Raw genomic sequence first — 15,395 nt, 5'->3', positions numbered from 1 at the left:
TGTTTTACCACCAATTGTTGAAAAGACTGTCCTGTCTCCAGAGAATTGCCTTTTCTCCTTTGTCAAGATCAGTTGGCTATGTTTGTGTGGGCCACTGGCTTTGATTTTTTTCTTTGTGACTTAAAAAAATCACTTTACGGAGGTATATCCTCATACCATACAAATCACCCATTTAAAGTGTACTATTTGATGGCTTTTCGTATTTTCCCAGTATTGTGCAACCATCTCCACAATCACATTTAAACCTCATTTTTAAAATTCTGTTCACTGTGGACAGTATCTCTTGACTTGACCTTGCTTTGTTAAAGGAAAACTTCAAACTCTCCACCCTTCCCTCATTGTTTCCTTTCATAATTGCCTACTTTTTCAAGGGGATAATAGTGTCTCTCTTACTTCTAAAGGTATTATTTATATTTAATGTGTTCTTCTGTTTGCTCAGTTATCTTTAGTATTGGATATATTGTTGAGTTCACTAGTTCTTTCATGGTATTGGTTTTCCTAGAATATTAGTGATTTGGGGTTTTCTGCTCACTTGAGTGTTTGAGAATATTGGTTTACTTCTCGGTGAAGGCAGTCTTTGATTACAGGAGGTTGCCTCTGATGATGGGAAAGAGTCTGAACTGCTGCCTGTGTAGAGGCACACCTGCAGGTTCTCTTTTGGCTGCGAGGGTTCCCTTAACCTGATGGGAGAGAGGTGGTTAAAATCTTTCCCCCGACTGTGTTCTGAGCTTTAACCTAATGTTAAATACCTGCTGCTACCTGCCTACTTCTTAGAAAAAGGCCGGCATAGGAGGGTATTGAGATTTACTTGCTCAAAGACCCTGAGTCAAGTTCCCATATAACCTTCTGGAGGGTCCCCCAGGGTCTCCTCCTATGGTCCAGATTCTGAGTTTGCAGCACAGAGGTTCCTTCATAGCAGCTTCTACTGAGCGAATTCTAGGTTAGTTTTTTCTCAGATTTCTTTGTCACTATCTCATCAACTTTTTAATCTTACCAGAATTTCTCAATTTCTGATCTGATGGTGTTCTTTCTTGCTTACTAGCTGTATTAAGGATTTCTTATTCTAACAGTAACCATAATAGCAACACCACCTTCCAATAGTAATAGTGATTTAAAAGAGATTGTGGGCAGAAATGTAAGTAGATATGTTTTATTCAGACTTTCTTGAATCAAGGTTATCTTTTCAATACTCATAGCTTTTAGCCTTATTATTTCTAGAATACATTCTATTTTGACAACTTGTAACAGTTTTTGCAGGTGCTTCTTTGTCTTTCTGAAAGCATGGATGTGTTTGACAACTTTTAGGGAGAAAATTGCTCTTGGGTAGAATTTTAATTTTTTTTAATGGTAGAGTATATGCTAAGTATTCATATAAATTAGAATAGGTATGAGGAGAGGAAATGGAATTAGGGAGTTTGAGGATTGTTTTAGAAACATGCCCTATTAATAGTTTCAGTATAATATTAATAATTTCAGTATAAATTAGCCTTGTGTTGATTCATGAGTGACTTCATTAAAATGTGGTGATATAGGAAGAAAAATGTTAGAAATAATTGGGTAGAAGATAAAGGTAATTGAGTAATGTTGGCTAGTGGGTAAGAGAATGGACTTTAGAGATTTAAATCCTAAATCTAAATGTTAGCTTCATAATCACTTTTATAATCTTGGGCACATTATATAAGTTCTTTAAGCCTCAGATTTGTCATCCACAAAATAAAATAATAGCATGTATATCTAGAGTTGTGAGGGTTAAATGAGATGTTGTGTGTAAAATACTTCTGAGCAGAAAGCCTGCAGTTAATATTAGTTAATATTAATCATCATCATTACTATCTTGATGTAGGAGTTCTTAGCCTGAAGTTGACTTGAACTATCAATTAACAAGTATTTATCAAGTACCTGATCTCTAGTATTGGACTTAGACCTATGGAAGGAGCTACTGATGTGAAGACAGGTTGGTACCTAGAGATGGAGCAAAGAGAACTAATATTAGTGGAGTTTTTACCATGGGGTTGAATAATAAGGTAGCTATTATTATTTTCATTTTATAGATTAGGAAGCTGAGATGCAGTAATATAAAGTACTTCCTTCAAGAGAATGGACTGTTTTGAATCCCAGTTCTGACATTTAACTAGCTGTGTAGTCAGACTGAGTCATTTAACCTTGAAGGAATGGAACTCTTGACACAAATAAGTGATGTTAATTTGCTTCTGATTTTGAATAAGTTGACATATTCTTCAGTGTCAGAATACAGTGTATCTTATCTACTTGTTAACCCCACTAGTGTTCCTATTTTGAGTTCTCCATAAGTCTCTCCCTCATTTCCTTCAGCTTTAAGATTCCCTAGTCCAATTTAGAAAATATCAACTTTGTTAATATTTGGATAGAACAATAAAGGGATTAAAATTAAGGGTAATGATGGTTGACTTTGGTAAAGTGATAGGAAATGGTTTATGAGACTTGAACTAGATGTTATAGTGATTCCTAACATACCCTGTAGGGTTTCAGAGAGGAAATAAATGATGCTATTGAAATTTACAAAGGATAAATCAATTGGAAGACTGTAGGTCAAGCTGTCTGTTCAGAGCCATCCCTAGGCCTGAGTTATTTACTAGACAAACCCTGCTTTAAAAATTGATTTGCTTCCAATTATGAGTAAGAGAATTGGGAAAATAAACCTGAGTATCCTGGATGTTTATTTGGAATGTGATGGCCTAGGGATAATGCTGTGAATTAATATAACATCCCTTACATGTAATGTCTTATTTACATTCTAATCTGAAAACTCTGAATTTTCTCCATAGTTATGCTGTGTTAGGAACTGTACAGGGGAAATTAGCAATCTAATCCCTGTCCTCTGAAACTCTCATACATTGTTAGTGCGATTGTAAAAAGGTGTAATTTATTTGGGAAAAAAATAGGCACTATATAAAATTTAAAGATGTACATGACCTTCAGTACAGCATTTCTAGGAATTTATCCTTAATATCTGCATAGGCACAAAGATGTTTACTATAGTATTTGTAGTAGCAAACAACTGGAAACAACCTAAATGTCTATTCATAGAGGACTGATCAAACTATTTTATATATACAGGTACATATCGAAATACTATTATTCAGTCTTTAGAAAGAATAAGGTAGGCCGGGTGTGGTGGCTCACGCCTGTAATCCTAGCACTCTGGGAGGCTGAGGCGGGCGGATTGCTCGAGGTCACGAGTTCAAAACCAGCCTGAGCAAGAGCGAGACCCCATCTCTACTATAAATAGAAAGAAATTAATTGGCCAACTAATATATATAGAAAAAATTAGCCGGGCATGGTGGCGCATGCCTGTAGTCCCAGTTACTCGGGAGGCTGAGGCGGGAGGATCGCTTGAGCCCAGGAGTTTGAGGTTGCTGTGAGCTAGGCTGACGCCATGGCACTCACTCTAGCCTGGGCAACAAAGTGAGACTCTGTCTCTAAAGAAAAAATAAAAAGAATAAGGTAGATCTTTTTGTACCTTAAACAACAATCTCCTGGATATACTAAGTGAAAAAAACATTATTTAGTATACTACAGTATGCTACTATTCTGTAAAAGCAAACAGACACAGGCACAAAGCATTCTCATGCTTCTATAGACATAAACTCTGTAAGGATTCACCAGATATTGGTACTTGTGATCTCTTTTAAGGTGGGTGGGGTGAGAAGGCAACATACTTGACGTTCTTGAATTTTTTTTGAAGATTTGCATTCATATATTTTAAAATATCGTGCAAGATATATTCATTTGGCCACACATTGTTGCTGTAAGAGCTTGTACTGATGGATGAGAACTTCGGATACATGCTTTAGTATTTCTGGCTTTGAACTTGAGGACTCTGTCAGTTCTTTTGTCCTAGGAATGGGGAGCATTGTTGCCCACCCCTTACAGGGTTGGGTGGATACTAGTAGAAAAATTTTCAGGTAGCAGTTGAAGAAAAAACCTAATAGAGTTTTTAAAAAGAATATTAAAAGAAAATATTAAATAGTTATGGTATTCTGCCTGAAGAAAGCAGAAGAGTCATATAGAAAGGAAATCCGATGAGGAATTGAAAACCTTATAGTCTGTGGAAATGGGGGGGGGGAGGTCAAGAGTCTGCAGGGAACCAAAAACATTTTTACAATGTTTTACCCGTTTTTTGAATTATCTCTAAACTATACTCCTTTGTAAAAAGTCACTTTCCATACTTTTAAAAAACAAGATAAAGAAATTAAATCCAGATGATAATTTATGGTTTCCGAAGTAACTTAAGAAGATAGCAAAATGAGGATTAGTAGAACCTTATTTTCTAGATTTTCAATCTAACCACCAAATTATTCTAAGATTAACTAAAACTTGATATGAGCATAGAAAATAGCACACGTACACACACACAAATTTTTAACAATTCTGTTTTAAACTTGATGTATAAAAAAATTTGTTTCCAAACAAAGGTTATCTTTTTCCCCATCCAGTCTTAGGGGATGTAGGTGGGATTTGGGGTTAAATCCAGCTTTGTCATTGTATTACCATTTCTTTCTTTACTCTGAGTCACTCTGGTGAAAGAAAGGGAAGGGTAATTAAAATACTAACCATTGCACAGCATTTTACAGTCTTAAAAGCTTTTTTCACATATATTGTTTTGTCACTTTACAACTATTCTATGATACAGGTAGTGGTGATATTTTTATTATACTTTCCCTATTAAAGAAAACATAGACTCTGGAAAGTTAGATAATTTCCCTGAGATAACGTAGCTGATGTGTGTCAAAGCTGATCAAATATGTTGATGAAATATGTTTCTCACACTAAATTTCTTTTTTTTTTTTTTTTGAGACAGGGTCTCACTCTTTTGCCTGGGCTAGGATGCCGTGGCGTCAGCCTAGCCCACAGCAGCCTCAAACTCCTGAGCTCAAGCGATCCTCCTGCCTCAGCCTCCGAGTAGCTGGGACTACAGGCACGCGCCACCATGCCCGGCTCATTTTATTTTCTGTGTATTTTTAGTTAACCAATTAATTTCTATTTTTTTTTAGTAGAGACAGGGTCTCGTTCTTGCTCAGGGTGGTCTTGAACTCCTGAACTAAAACGACCCACCTGCCTTGGCCTCCCAGAGTGCTAGGATTACAGGTGTGAGCCACCATGCCTGGCCTTTCGTACTAAATTTTGATAAAGGCCGAGGAGGAGGAAAAAGAAAACTTTCAAGCTTGGTAGGCATAAGTATATTTATATAATTTAGATTTCTATAAATATATTTAAAAAATTTTTTTTAGAGACAGTGCTTTGCTACATTGCCCAGCCTGGTAGGGGAGCCCTCGAATTTACGGCCTAAAGTAATCCTCCCACCTCACTCTCCCGAGCAGCTGGAACTACAGGCATGTGCCACTGTTGCTCAGCTTTTATTTTTTTGTAATTATACTTTAGAAATGCTAGGAGAGAATTTGGTGTTAATGCATTATCTGATTAAACTGAAGAATTTCCATATCCTAATGTGGGGCCAGAGCTTAGCTCTATCTCGTATTTGACCTTTGGATTAATTGGGCGCACTGGAAAACCACTGAGTGGTTCTGAGCAGAGGACTGACATCACCTGATGAGTGTATTTAGAGAGACCCTTTGGCTGTTGAGTAGACATGTGGGAGGGGTGGATGTGAGAGCAGCATCAGTTTAATTCTAATTAAATAACTGAGAAGAGACATACTTTTAAATGAGAATGCTAGTACTTAAGACTGAAAAATACCTAAATATCTGTCCTTTGAATTGGATATTTTGGTTGACTGGTGGATTCTTAGTTTATCTCAGGATTATCAATAATTTGTTAGAGCTTCTCAGTTGATTATAATAGTGTAGCCAGGGTTGAGAACTGCTGCTTTACCTTGGGGAAAGAGGGAGGGATTTGAGGGGTAAATTTGGGAGAAGGGGTAAATGAGTGAAAAGCTATGGGGAGTTTGGAAAGTATAACCATTTGTTTTTGTAATTCTACTTTCATATTCATATGTCCCAATGTCTAGATGTTTTTGGTTGTATGGATTTAATAACATTAAACTATAAAGTTCCCATTTATTCAGCCTCTTCTAGTTTTTTATTTTTAAACAGTTCCTTTTCATAAGGAAAAGAAGGAAGAGTATTGAGAAGGGGTGACTGGAATGTAATATAATGTGAAAAGAACTTGCCAGCATTAACAGAAGGTTCTCTCTCTTAACAACTCTTTTTTTAAAGAGATGGGATCTCGTTTTTTTTCTTTTTGTGTGTTTTTTTTTTGAAAGAGATGTGGTCTTGCTGTGTTGCCCAGGCTGCATTTCAGTGGCTATTCACAGGCACACTGATAATGGCACTGCAGCCTTGAACTCCTGGCCTCAAGGGATCCTCTGGCCTCAGCCTCTGGAGTAGCTGGGATTGCAGAGTTGCACCATTGTGCCTGGCTCTCTTAAAAACTTTTTTTTTTTTTTTTTTTGAGACAGTCTCACTCTGTTGCCCGGGCTAGAGTGCCATGGCGTCAGCCTAGCTCACAGCAACCTCAAACTTCTCAGCTCAAGCAATCCTTTCTGCCTCAGCCTCCCGAGTAGCTGGGACTACAGGTATGCACCACCATGCCCGGCTAATTTGTTTTATGTATTTTTAGTTGGCCAAATAATTTCTTTCTATTTTTAGTAGAGACAGGGTCTCACTCTTGCTCAGGCTGGTTTCGAACTCCTGACCTTGAGCGATCCACCTGCCTTGGCCTCCCAGAGTGCTAGGTTTACAGGTGTGAACCACCGCGCTCGGCCTTAAAAACTCTTAAAACCATTTCTAAGCCTGGTTTCAGTTGACCCGTTTAAAACATTATATATGTATGTATACTGTGTATACGCGTGTGGGTGTGTATGCATTCAGAAATTTGAGCGAACCAGCCATTACTAATGTCTAACTCCCTAACTGCTTAACAGGAATTCTGGATTAAGATTTCTGATGCTTCTTATAATTGAATAGAAGAAAATGTAGCTTCTCTTTCTTGCTCTAGGACTTTTGTGTTTTATTGATATAAAATTACATCTGTATGCTTCTTATAGGAAGAAAACAAATTTATTTGTATTAGGATGAGAGACTTATTATAATAGGAGTAAAAAGAATAAAATGAGTAAAACTTACTGTGGAGGTACTTTTTCATTTTTTACATTAAAACCTATAATCCTGAGTCATTAATTTATTGTCAAGAGCTGGATTAATTACAAGTAACATTTTTTTCTCCTTATGAGTTAAAGTAGAGAATGTAGAGAAAGTCTGTAGGTGTTCTGGGTAGAGAACATGTTATTACAGCAATTACATTGCTGGGATTCAAGGTAGCCAGCATAGTTTAACTTGAGTGGGGATAAAAGTATATTTAATGTTTATTTGGGGACATTTGGGATCACCTCTATGTTATTTTATCCAGTAATATGGTGATGTAGACTCTTTTTTTTTTGGAGACAGAGTCTTGCTTTGTTGCCCAGGCTAGAGTGAGTGCCGTGGCGTCAGCCTAGGTCACAGCAACCTCAATCTCCTGGGCTCAAGCAATCCTACTGCCTCAGCCTCCTGAGTAGCTGGGACTACACACATGTGCCACCATGCCCAGCTAATTTTTTCTATCTATATATTAGTTGGCCAATTAATTTCTTTCTATTTATAGTAGAGACAGGGTCTCGCTCTTGCTCAGGCTGGTTTCGAACTCCTGACCTTGAGCAATCTGCCCACCTCGGCCTCCCAGAGTGCTAGGATTACAGGTGTGAGCCACCGTGCTCGGCCTGTAGTAGACTCTTGAAGGTCATGCCTTAAATATTGAAGTGCCTTTTTTTCTTTTCTATTCATAGTGGTAGTCGCTCTTCTAAAACTTTTAAGCCAAAGAAGAACATTCCCGAAGGTTCTCACCAGTATGAACTCTTAAAACATGCAGAAGCCACACTTGGCAGCGGCAACCTCCGGATGGCCGTGATGCTTCCTGAGGGGGAAGATCTGAATGAGTGGGTTGCAGTTAACAGTAAGTAGCCTTTCTGTTTCTCAGGAGATTATGAATTAGGTTAATTGGCCTCATTGTAGGGGATTGTTGGGGTGTTAACTCCATAGGCAGAAGTGAAATGAGATAAAGGCTAAAGTTGGACTGAGATATCAGTATATATTGTGATATTAGGTTGCTAACTAGATTCTAGAATAGATAACATTCCTGTTTCCTGTTATAATGTTTTACAAAATATAGATTTACTATTTATATCTTCAGTGCAGTAATAATAATGATTATTTATTTTTTATTTGTCAGACACAAATTATGTGTGTGGCACTCTGCTGTTCTTTTTACATGGATGATTTTATTTCATCTTTATAACCTTATGATGTAGGTATGTTTGTTATTCCAGTTTAATAGATAAGGAAGCTGAGACAGAAAGATAGGTAACTTGCTAAAGTCATGCAGTTATTAAATGGCAGAGCCTAGGCTCAGACATATAGCTACAGAATTTCAGTCTTTAATCACTGTGCTAAATTGTCTCTCTTAGTATCATACTCAGTTATTTGTCTAAGTGTGCTTATTTTTTTAAAAAAGACAATTGAGTAGTGATTTTATGAAATTAGTCAAATATGTTTATGAGATATTCTTAATTTCTAGAAAGAATAACATAAATAAAAAGTAAATATTATATATTCTAGGGACATAAGCTAGAGAAAGTTGGGGAATAGAAGTTCAGGGTTTTTCAGCATTAGTAAAAAAAATTAATAATTTTATAATTTTCAATCCTTCAATTTTATAATTGAAAGAAGTTTATTTGAATTTGGTAGAGATAAAATAAAATCTAATTGAAAGCATACCTGAAAGGTCTAGGCTTTAAGGAAAAGCAAAACAGTATTTTCCTGATTATATTTGAGGATATCTTACTATAATTTGAGCTATGTCATAAATTTATAAATTGAGCTGCCACATGCTATAACAATAACTTTTAGGAACCAGAAGGATTTTAGTGAGATGTCTGAAAACCTTAACTGTGACAGCATTTGCACAAGAACCGCATTAGTAGATGTGGTTATTCTCCAAGACCAAGAGAGTTTAGTTATTCGAAACAAAGAAAGTGATTTATTTATTTTATGAATGAGGCCCATATTATCTATAGGATGGTTCTGTGGCACTTCAAAGTCATTCATGAGAACAAATCTCTAATATCTGTGTACATTATTCTTTTTGCACTTGTGTCTTTTTGTACCATTTGAGAGCCCATTTACTAATTTTAGAAATGTATAGATGGCTGTATAGAGCGTTTATAATACAAGAGAATTCTGACTTTTAAGTGTGAAAGCAGATCATCATTTTCTGTCTGTATTCTATCTCTGTCTCTATGGCCAGAACTGAGTATTTATGTAGTAATCTCCACTTATCTGCAGGGGATATATTCCAAGACCCCCAGTGGATACCTAAAACTGTGGATAGTACTGAACCCTCTTTATACAATGGGTTTTTTTTTTATACATAAATACCTATGATAAAATGTATTAATTAAGCATAGTAAGAGATTAACAACAACAATAATAGAACAATTATAACATACTGCAATAAAAGTTTTGTGAATATAGTCTCTGTCTCTTTCAAAATATCTTATTTACTATACTCAGCCTTCTCCTTGTGATCTGTCAAACCTGAGAACCTAAACAGCTAATACGTGATTAATAGGTGGCTAGCATATACACCATGGATACCCTGGACAGAGGGGGTGACTCACATTCTAGGCTGAACGGAGTGGGATGACAAGATTTCATCATGTTATTCAGAATGGCACACAATTTCAAACTTACGAATGATTTATTTCTGGAATTTTCCCTTTAATATTTTCAGCCTGTGGTTGACCGTGAATAAATGAAACCATGGAAAGTGAAACTGCAGATAAGGGGGGACTATTATACTACTGAAATGCCTAAAACTTTGGGGACTTATTTCACGATTTTTATTATAGCTAGACAAAAATTATTTTGGACTGAAGCATTAGAACATCTGCTTAGAGCATATAATTTTGCTTCAAAAATATAGCATTTGACTGAAGGGTTGGACTTTAAAATTTTCCTTATTTGTAGTCATCTTCCCAAGTGACATTTGATGAGGTGAATAGGATTTGAGTCTAGACATACTTCCCACTCACAGTAATTAAACATTTTAGGCACATAAAGGAATAAAGAGAATTGTTGATGAGATTTGTATCTTAATGGTAAATAAATATAATTACCTCCCTAAAAAAAGATTAATAAACAACAATCCTAAAGAACATAAGGAGAAAAAAGGAATGATATAATAAAGTAGATAGCAAATAGTAACATAGTAGATGGCAATCCAAATAGTAGTAATAGTAATAATTGTATTGAATGTAAAGGACAAAATGGTCCAATAAAAAAAGATAATAGGCCGGGCGCGGTGGCTCACGCCTGTAATCCTAGCTCTCTGGGAGGCCGAGGCGGGCGGATTGCTCAAGGTCAGGAGTTCGAAACCAGCCTGAACAAGAGCGAGACCCCGTCTCTACTATAAATAGAAAGAAATTAATTGGCCAACTGATATATATATATATAAAATTAGCCGGGCATGGTGGCGCATGCCTGTAGTCCCAGCTACTCGGGAGGCTGAGGCAGAAGGATCGCTCGAGCCCAGGAGTTTGAGGTTGCTGTGAGCTAGGCTGACGTCACGGCACTCACTCTAGCCTGGACAACAAAGCGAGACTCTGTCTTAAAAAAAAAAAAAAAAAAAAAAAAAAAGATAATAGCCAGGTATGATAGCGTGTGCCTTTGGTCCCAGCTATTTAAGAGGCTGAGGCTGGAGGATTCCTTGAGTCCAGGAGTTCAAGGCTACAGTGAGCTATGATTACACCACTGCACTCCAACCTGGGTGACAGAAGAAGAGACCTCATATCTAAAAAGAAAAAGGGAAATAATTGTGCCAAGATGATTACAGAACAAAATAAATTTGATTGTGGCTTCTAACAGACATGCTTTATTTATTTTTATTTTTATTTATTTAATTTTTTTTGAGACAGAGTCTCGCTTTGTTGCCCAGGCTAGAGTGAGTGCCGTGGCGTCAGCCTAGCTCACGGCAACCTCAAACTCCTGGGCTCGAGCGATCCTTCTGCCTCAGCCTCCCGAGTAGCTGGGACTACACACATGCACCACTATGTCCGGCTAATTTTTTCTATATATATTAGTTGACCAATTAATTTCTTTCTATTTATAGTGGAGCCGGGATCTCGCTCTTGCTCGGGCTGGTTTTGAACTCCTGACCTTGAGCAATCCGCCTGCCTCGGCCTCCCAGAGTGTTAGGATTACAGGGTGTGAGCCACTGCGCCCGGCCACTGACATACTTTAAATGTACAAATGCAGAATGGTTGAAACTAAAGTTTAACACTAATTCAGAGAATGCTGATACAATCATGCTATATCAGATAAAGTAGACTTTAAGCCAAAAAACATTAATAAAGAGGGATATTTGAAAATAATAAATGGTTCAATTTACAAAGTGTATAAAATTCTGAATTTATATGTTTTTAATAACATCTCAAAAATGTAATACAATCAGTTGACTGAAATAAAAGGAGAAGTAGCCAAATCCACGATCATAATGGGAAATTTTAACATTCCTCTTTCAGTAATTGATAGGAAATGTAGAAGAAAAAATCAATAAGGAATTAGAAAATTTTGAGCAACAGGATTAAGAGACTTGATTTAAGACACATGACCCATGCATCTAATCACATTTTCAAAAACTGAAATCAGTACATTTTCTGACTACAGTGGAATTTAGTTAGAAACCAATAATATTATAAAAATTAGGAATCTGTATAGCCTTGGAAAGAGTAAATCTCAATGGAAAGTAGAAAATATTTTGAACTAAAATATGATAATGAAAATACCATATATAGAAACTTGTGGAATGTGGCTAAAGCTGTTAGAGGGAAATTTAGAGCCATATATACAAATATTAGAAAAGAAAAAGTATTGAAAATTGATGAATTAAGTGTCACTCTCCATAGGTTAGTAAAACAACGCAAATTGAATGTAAAGAAAGTAAAAAAAAGAGTTTATCAGTAGGCTGGCTGGTGATTCATGCCTGTAATCCTAGCACTCTGGGAGTCTAGGTGGGAGAATCATTTGAGCTCAGGTGTTGGAGACCAGCTTGAGCAAGAGTGAGACCCTTTCTCTACTAAAATAGAAAAAATTAGCCATAATTCACATTTAGAGGAACAATCTACTTGGAATTGCTTTTTGGGTATAATGTGAGTAAAGAGTCAAGTTTTATTTTTTTCCATAGCAATAACCAGTTGACTCAAATATTTTTGAAGAGATTATCTTTTGCCTGTTGTTCAGGTGTTACATCTGTGCTTGCATCTGTTTCTGTTCTCTCTCTTCTATTCCATTGGTCAACTAAGACCACACAGTTTTATTCCTTATGCTTTATAAATCTTAATATGTACCTTGTTCTTTAAGAATGTGTTGGATATTCATGGCTTTTTGCGTTTTCAAATGAATTTTAGTGTTTTGGGGATAGTGGGAATGGTGTCCCACTATTGTTTAAATTTACACTTGCATCTACCCAAAAGAAAAAAAGACATTCTATAAAAAAGATATCTGCACTAGAATGTTAATAGCAGCACAGTTCACAATTGCAAAAGATGTGTGAACAACCCCAATGCCCATCAATATATGAGTGGATTAATAAAGTGTGATATGTATACCATGGAGTTCTACTGAACCACAAAAAACAATGGAGATCTAGCATCTCTTGTATTATCCTGGATAGAGCTGGAGCCCATTCTACTAAGAGAAGTATCACAAGAAAGGAAAAACAAGCACCACATGTACTCACCATCAAATTGGTATTAATTGATCAACACTTATGTGCACATATAGTAGTAACATTCATCAGGTGTCGGGCAGGTGGGAGGGGGGAAGAGGGGATGGGTGTATTCATACCTGATGGGTGTGGTGTGCACTATCTGGGGGATGGACACTCTTAAAGCTTTTACTCGGGCGGGGCAAAGGCGGGGTTAGGTTACATAAAATATATGTAACCTAAACATTTGTACCCCCGTAATTTGCTGAAATAAAAATAAATAATTTACAGTTGCATGATTGCCAGCATCTTTTCATAGGACTTTTGGCTATCTGAAAACTTCTGACAATTCAAAACTGTTTCACATTTTTCTCAGGTTGTCTTTTTCTTACTGATCTATAGGAGTTCTTTATATATTCTGGATAGAAGATTTTTGTTGTTTATATGTGTTGCAAATAATATCTTTTATTTTGTGCTTGCCTTTTTTTTGTTTGTTTGTTTTTGTTTTTTGTTTTTTTTGTTTTTTTTTTTGAGACAGAGGCTCACTCTTGCCTAGGCTAGAGTGAGTGCCGTGGCGTCAGCCTAGCTCACAGCAACCTCAAACTCCTGGGCTTAAGCAATCCTACTGCCTCAGCCTCCCGAGTTGCTGGGACTACAGGCACGAGCCACCATGCCCGGCTAATTTTTTATATATATATATATGTATTAGTTGGCCAATTAATTTATTTCTATTTTTTATAGTAGAGACGGGGTCTCGCTCAGGCTGGTTTTGAACTCCTGACCTTGAGCAATCCGCCCGCCTCGGCCTCCCAGAGTGCTAGGATTACAAGCGTGAGCCACCGCGCCCGGCCTGTGCTTGGCTTTTTGCACTCTCTCTCTCTCTCTCTCTCTCTTTTTTTTTTTTTTTGAGGCAGAGTCTTACTCTGTTGCCTGGGTTATAGTGCAGTGGCGTGTCATCATAGCTCACTGCAACCTCAAACTCCTGGGCTCAAGTAATCCTCCTATTTCAGCTTCCCAAAGTAGCTGGGACCACAGGCAATTTTTCTATTTCTAGTAGAGTCAGCGTCTCCCTGTTATTCAAGCTGGTCTCCAACTCCTGAGCTCTAGCAATCCTGCCGCCTTGGCCTCCCACTGTGCTGGGATTATAGGCATGAGCCACCATGCCTGGCCCTTTTTGCTCTCTCAGTGGAGTCACTTGATGAACACAAACTGCTCATTTTAAAGTAGTCAAGTATTCAGGCTTCTCTGTATGCTTCTAACCTGCTTTTTGTAAGGGAAAGAATACTGATACACCTAAGATTCTGCTTGCATAAAATGAAAATTTAGTTTTCATCACTCTCTGTCACTTATAACTGGTATTTGTTTTGCAGCTGTGGATTTCTTCAATCAGATCAACATGCTTTATGGAACCATCACAGACTTCTGTACAGAAGAGAGTTGTCCAGTGATGTCAGCCGGCCCAAAGTAAGACATGGTCAATGATCTGTTCTCTGTGGTTTTTAGATAGGAAGAAGGTCTGACCACATAATTTCTCTACTTATCGTCTCTTTTGGTGGTTTTCCAGTGACTCCTGTCTTACATCCAGATGCCTTGTCTTGAGCTTCATAATGCTTCCTGTATCGTCCTCCTCCCCTTCCTGTGTTCTTACGTGTCTTCCTGGCCTATCGAACTAGACAACTAGAAGTGCCTTGCTGTTCCTTCCATTACTGACACTCTCTGAGAGCTCACTTATTATGTTCTTTTGGATATTTTTCTTCTCTTCATTTCCCTTCTATCACCTTCTGTTAATATTTCAAAAAAATCTTACTTGTCTTCAAGGCAGATATCATCTGCTTCTCCTTCTGATTTCTTTAGACTAGATGTGATCTTTCTATTTAATTTTTTTCACCATTATAATGATTTTATTTATTTGTTCCATTATACTTGTTAATACTGTTTATATATGCCTTACCTAACCTGTTAGATTTATTTATATTTATAAATATACTCAAATATTGAATTATTCTCTTTTTCATTAATCTTATTTTGTGGATTCCATGGCATGCTCTGTCCTTAACCCAAAATATAAAGCCCTGAGTTAAAAAAAAATGTGTACTAAGTAAGGAGAAATTTTTTTTTTTTTAAATGACAAAGTCTCCCTCTGTCCCCCCGACTAGAGTGTAGTGCATCATAGCTCACTGCGATCTCAAACTCCTGGGGTCAAGAGATCCTCCTGCGTGAGCCACTGAAGTAGCTGGGACTAAAGGCATGTGCCACCACATCTGGCTTATTTTTTCTATTTTTAGTAGAGACGGGGTCTTGCTCTTGGTCAGGCTGATCTCGAACTCCTGACTTAAAGCGATCCTCCTGCCCTGGCCTCCCAGAGTGCTAGGATTACAGGCATGAGCCAACTCGCCTGGCCAGAAATGGTTTTTAAGGAAGAAAAACAACTGTAAAGTTTAAAAATGGTCACAATAGAACTGGGAAGTAGTCTAATTTTTCTACTACAGTAATGTGTAGCCTTTATATTCTAAAATATAAAGGCTATATATGAGAGAAAACTATATAAGAAAATTCAGACACATGAGGAAAGTGTAGAAATACAAAATGTGAATTTA

General features: G+C 37.1%; 1 protein-coding gene across 1 annotated transcript in view; it reads left to right on the top strand.

The window, feature by feature from the left end:
- The window catches only part of MOB1B (MOB kinase activator 1B), a 52,190-nt gene that overhangs the window by 24,605 nt on the left and 12,190 nt on the right, over nucleotides 1-15,395 (top strand). Inside the window, exons 2-3 of the mRNA XM_012785927.3 lie at nucleotides 7,823-7,989; nucleotides 14,169-14,262. Coding sequence (XP_012641381.1) covers nucleotides 7,823-7,989; nucleotides 14,169-14,262 — 261 coding nt within the window. The remainder of the gene's footprint in view (nucleotides 1-7,822; nucleotides 7,990-14,168; nucleotides 14,263-15,395) is intronic.

The sequence above is a fragment of the Microcebus murinus genome, chromosome 26 (assembly GCF_040939455.1).
Source record: "Microcebus murinus isolate Inina chromosome 26, M.murinus_Inina_mat1.0, whole genome shotgun sequence".
Lineage (NCBI taxonomy): Eukaryota > Metazoa > Chordata > Mammalia > Primates > Cheirogaleidae > Microcebus > Microcebus murinus.
The sequence above is the reverse complement of the archived record's forward strand: the minus strand, read 5'-3'. Positions and strand labels throughout refer to the sequence as shown.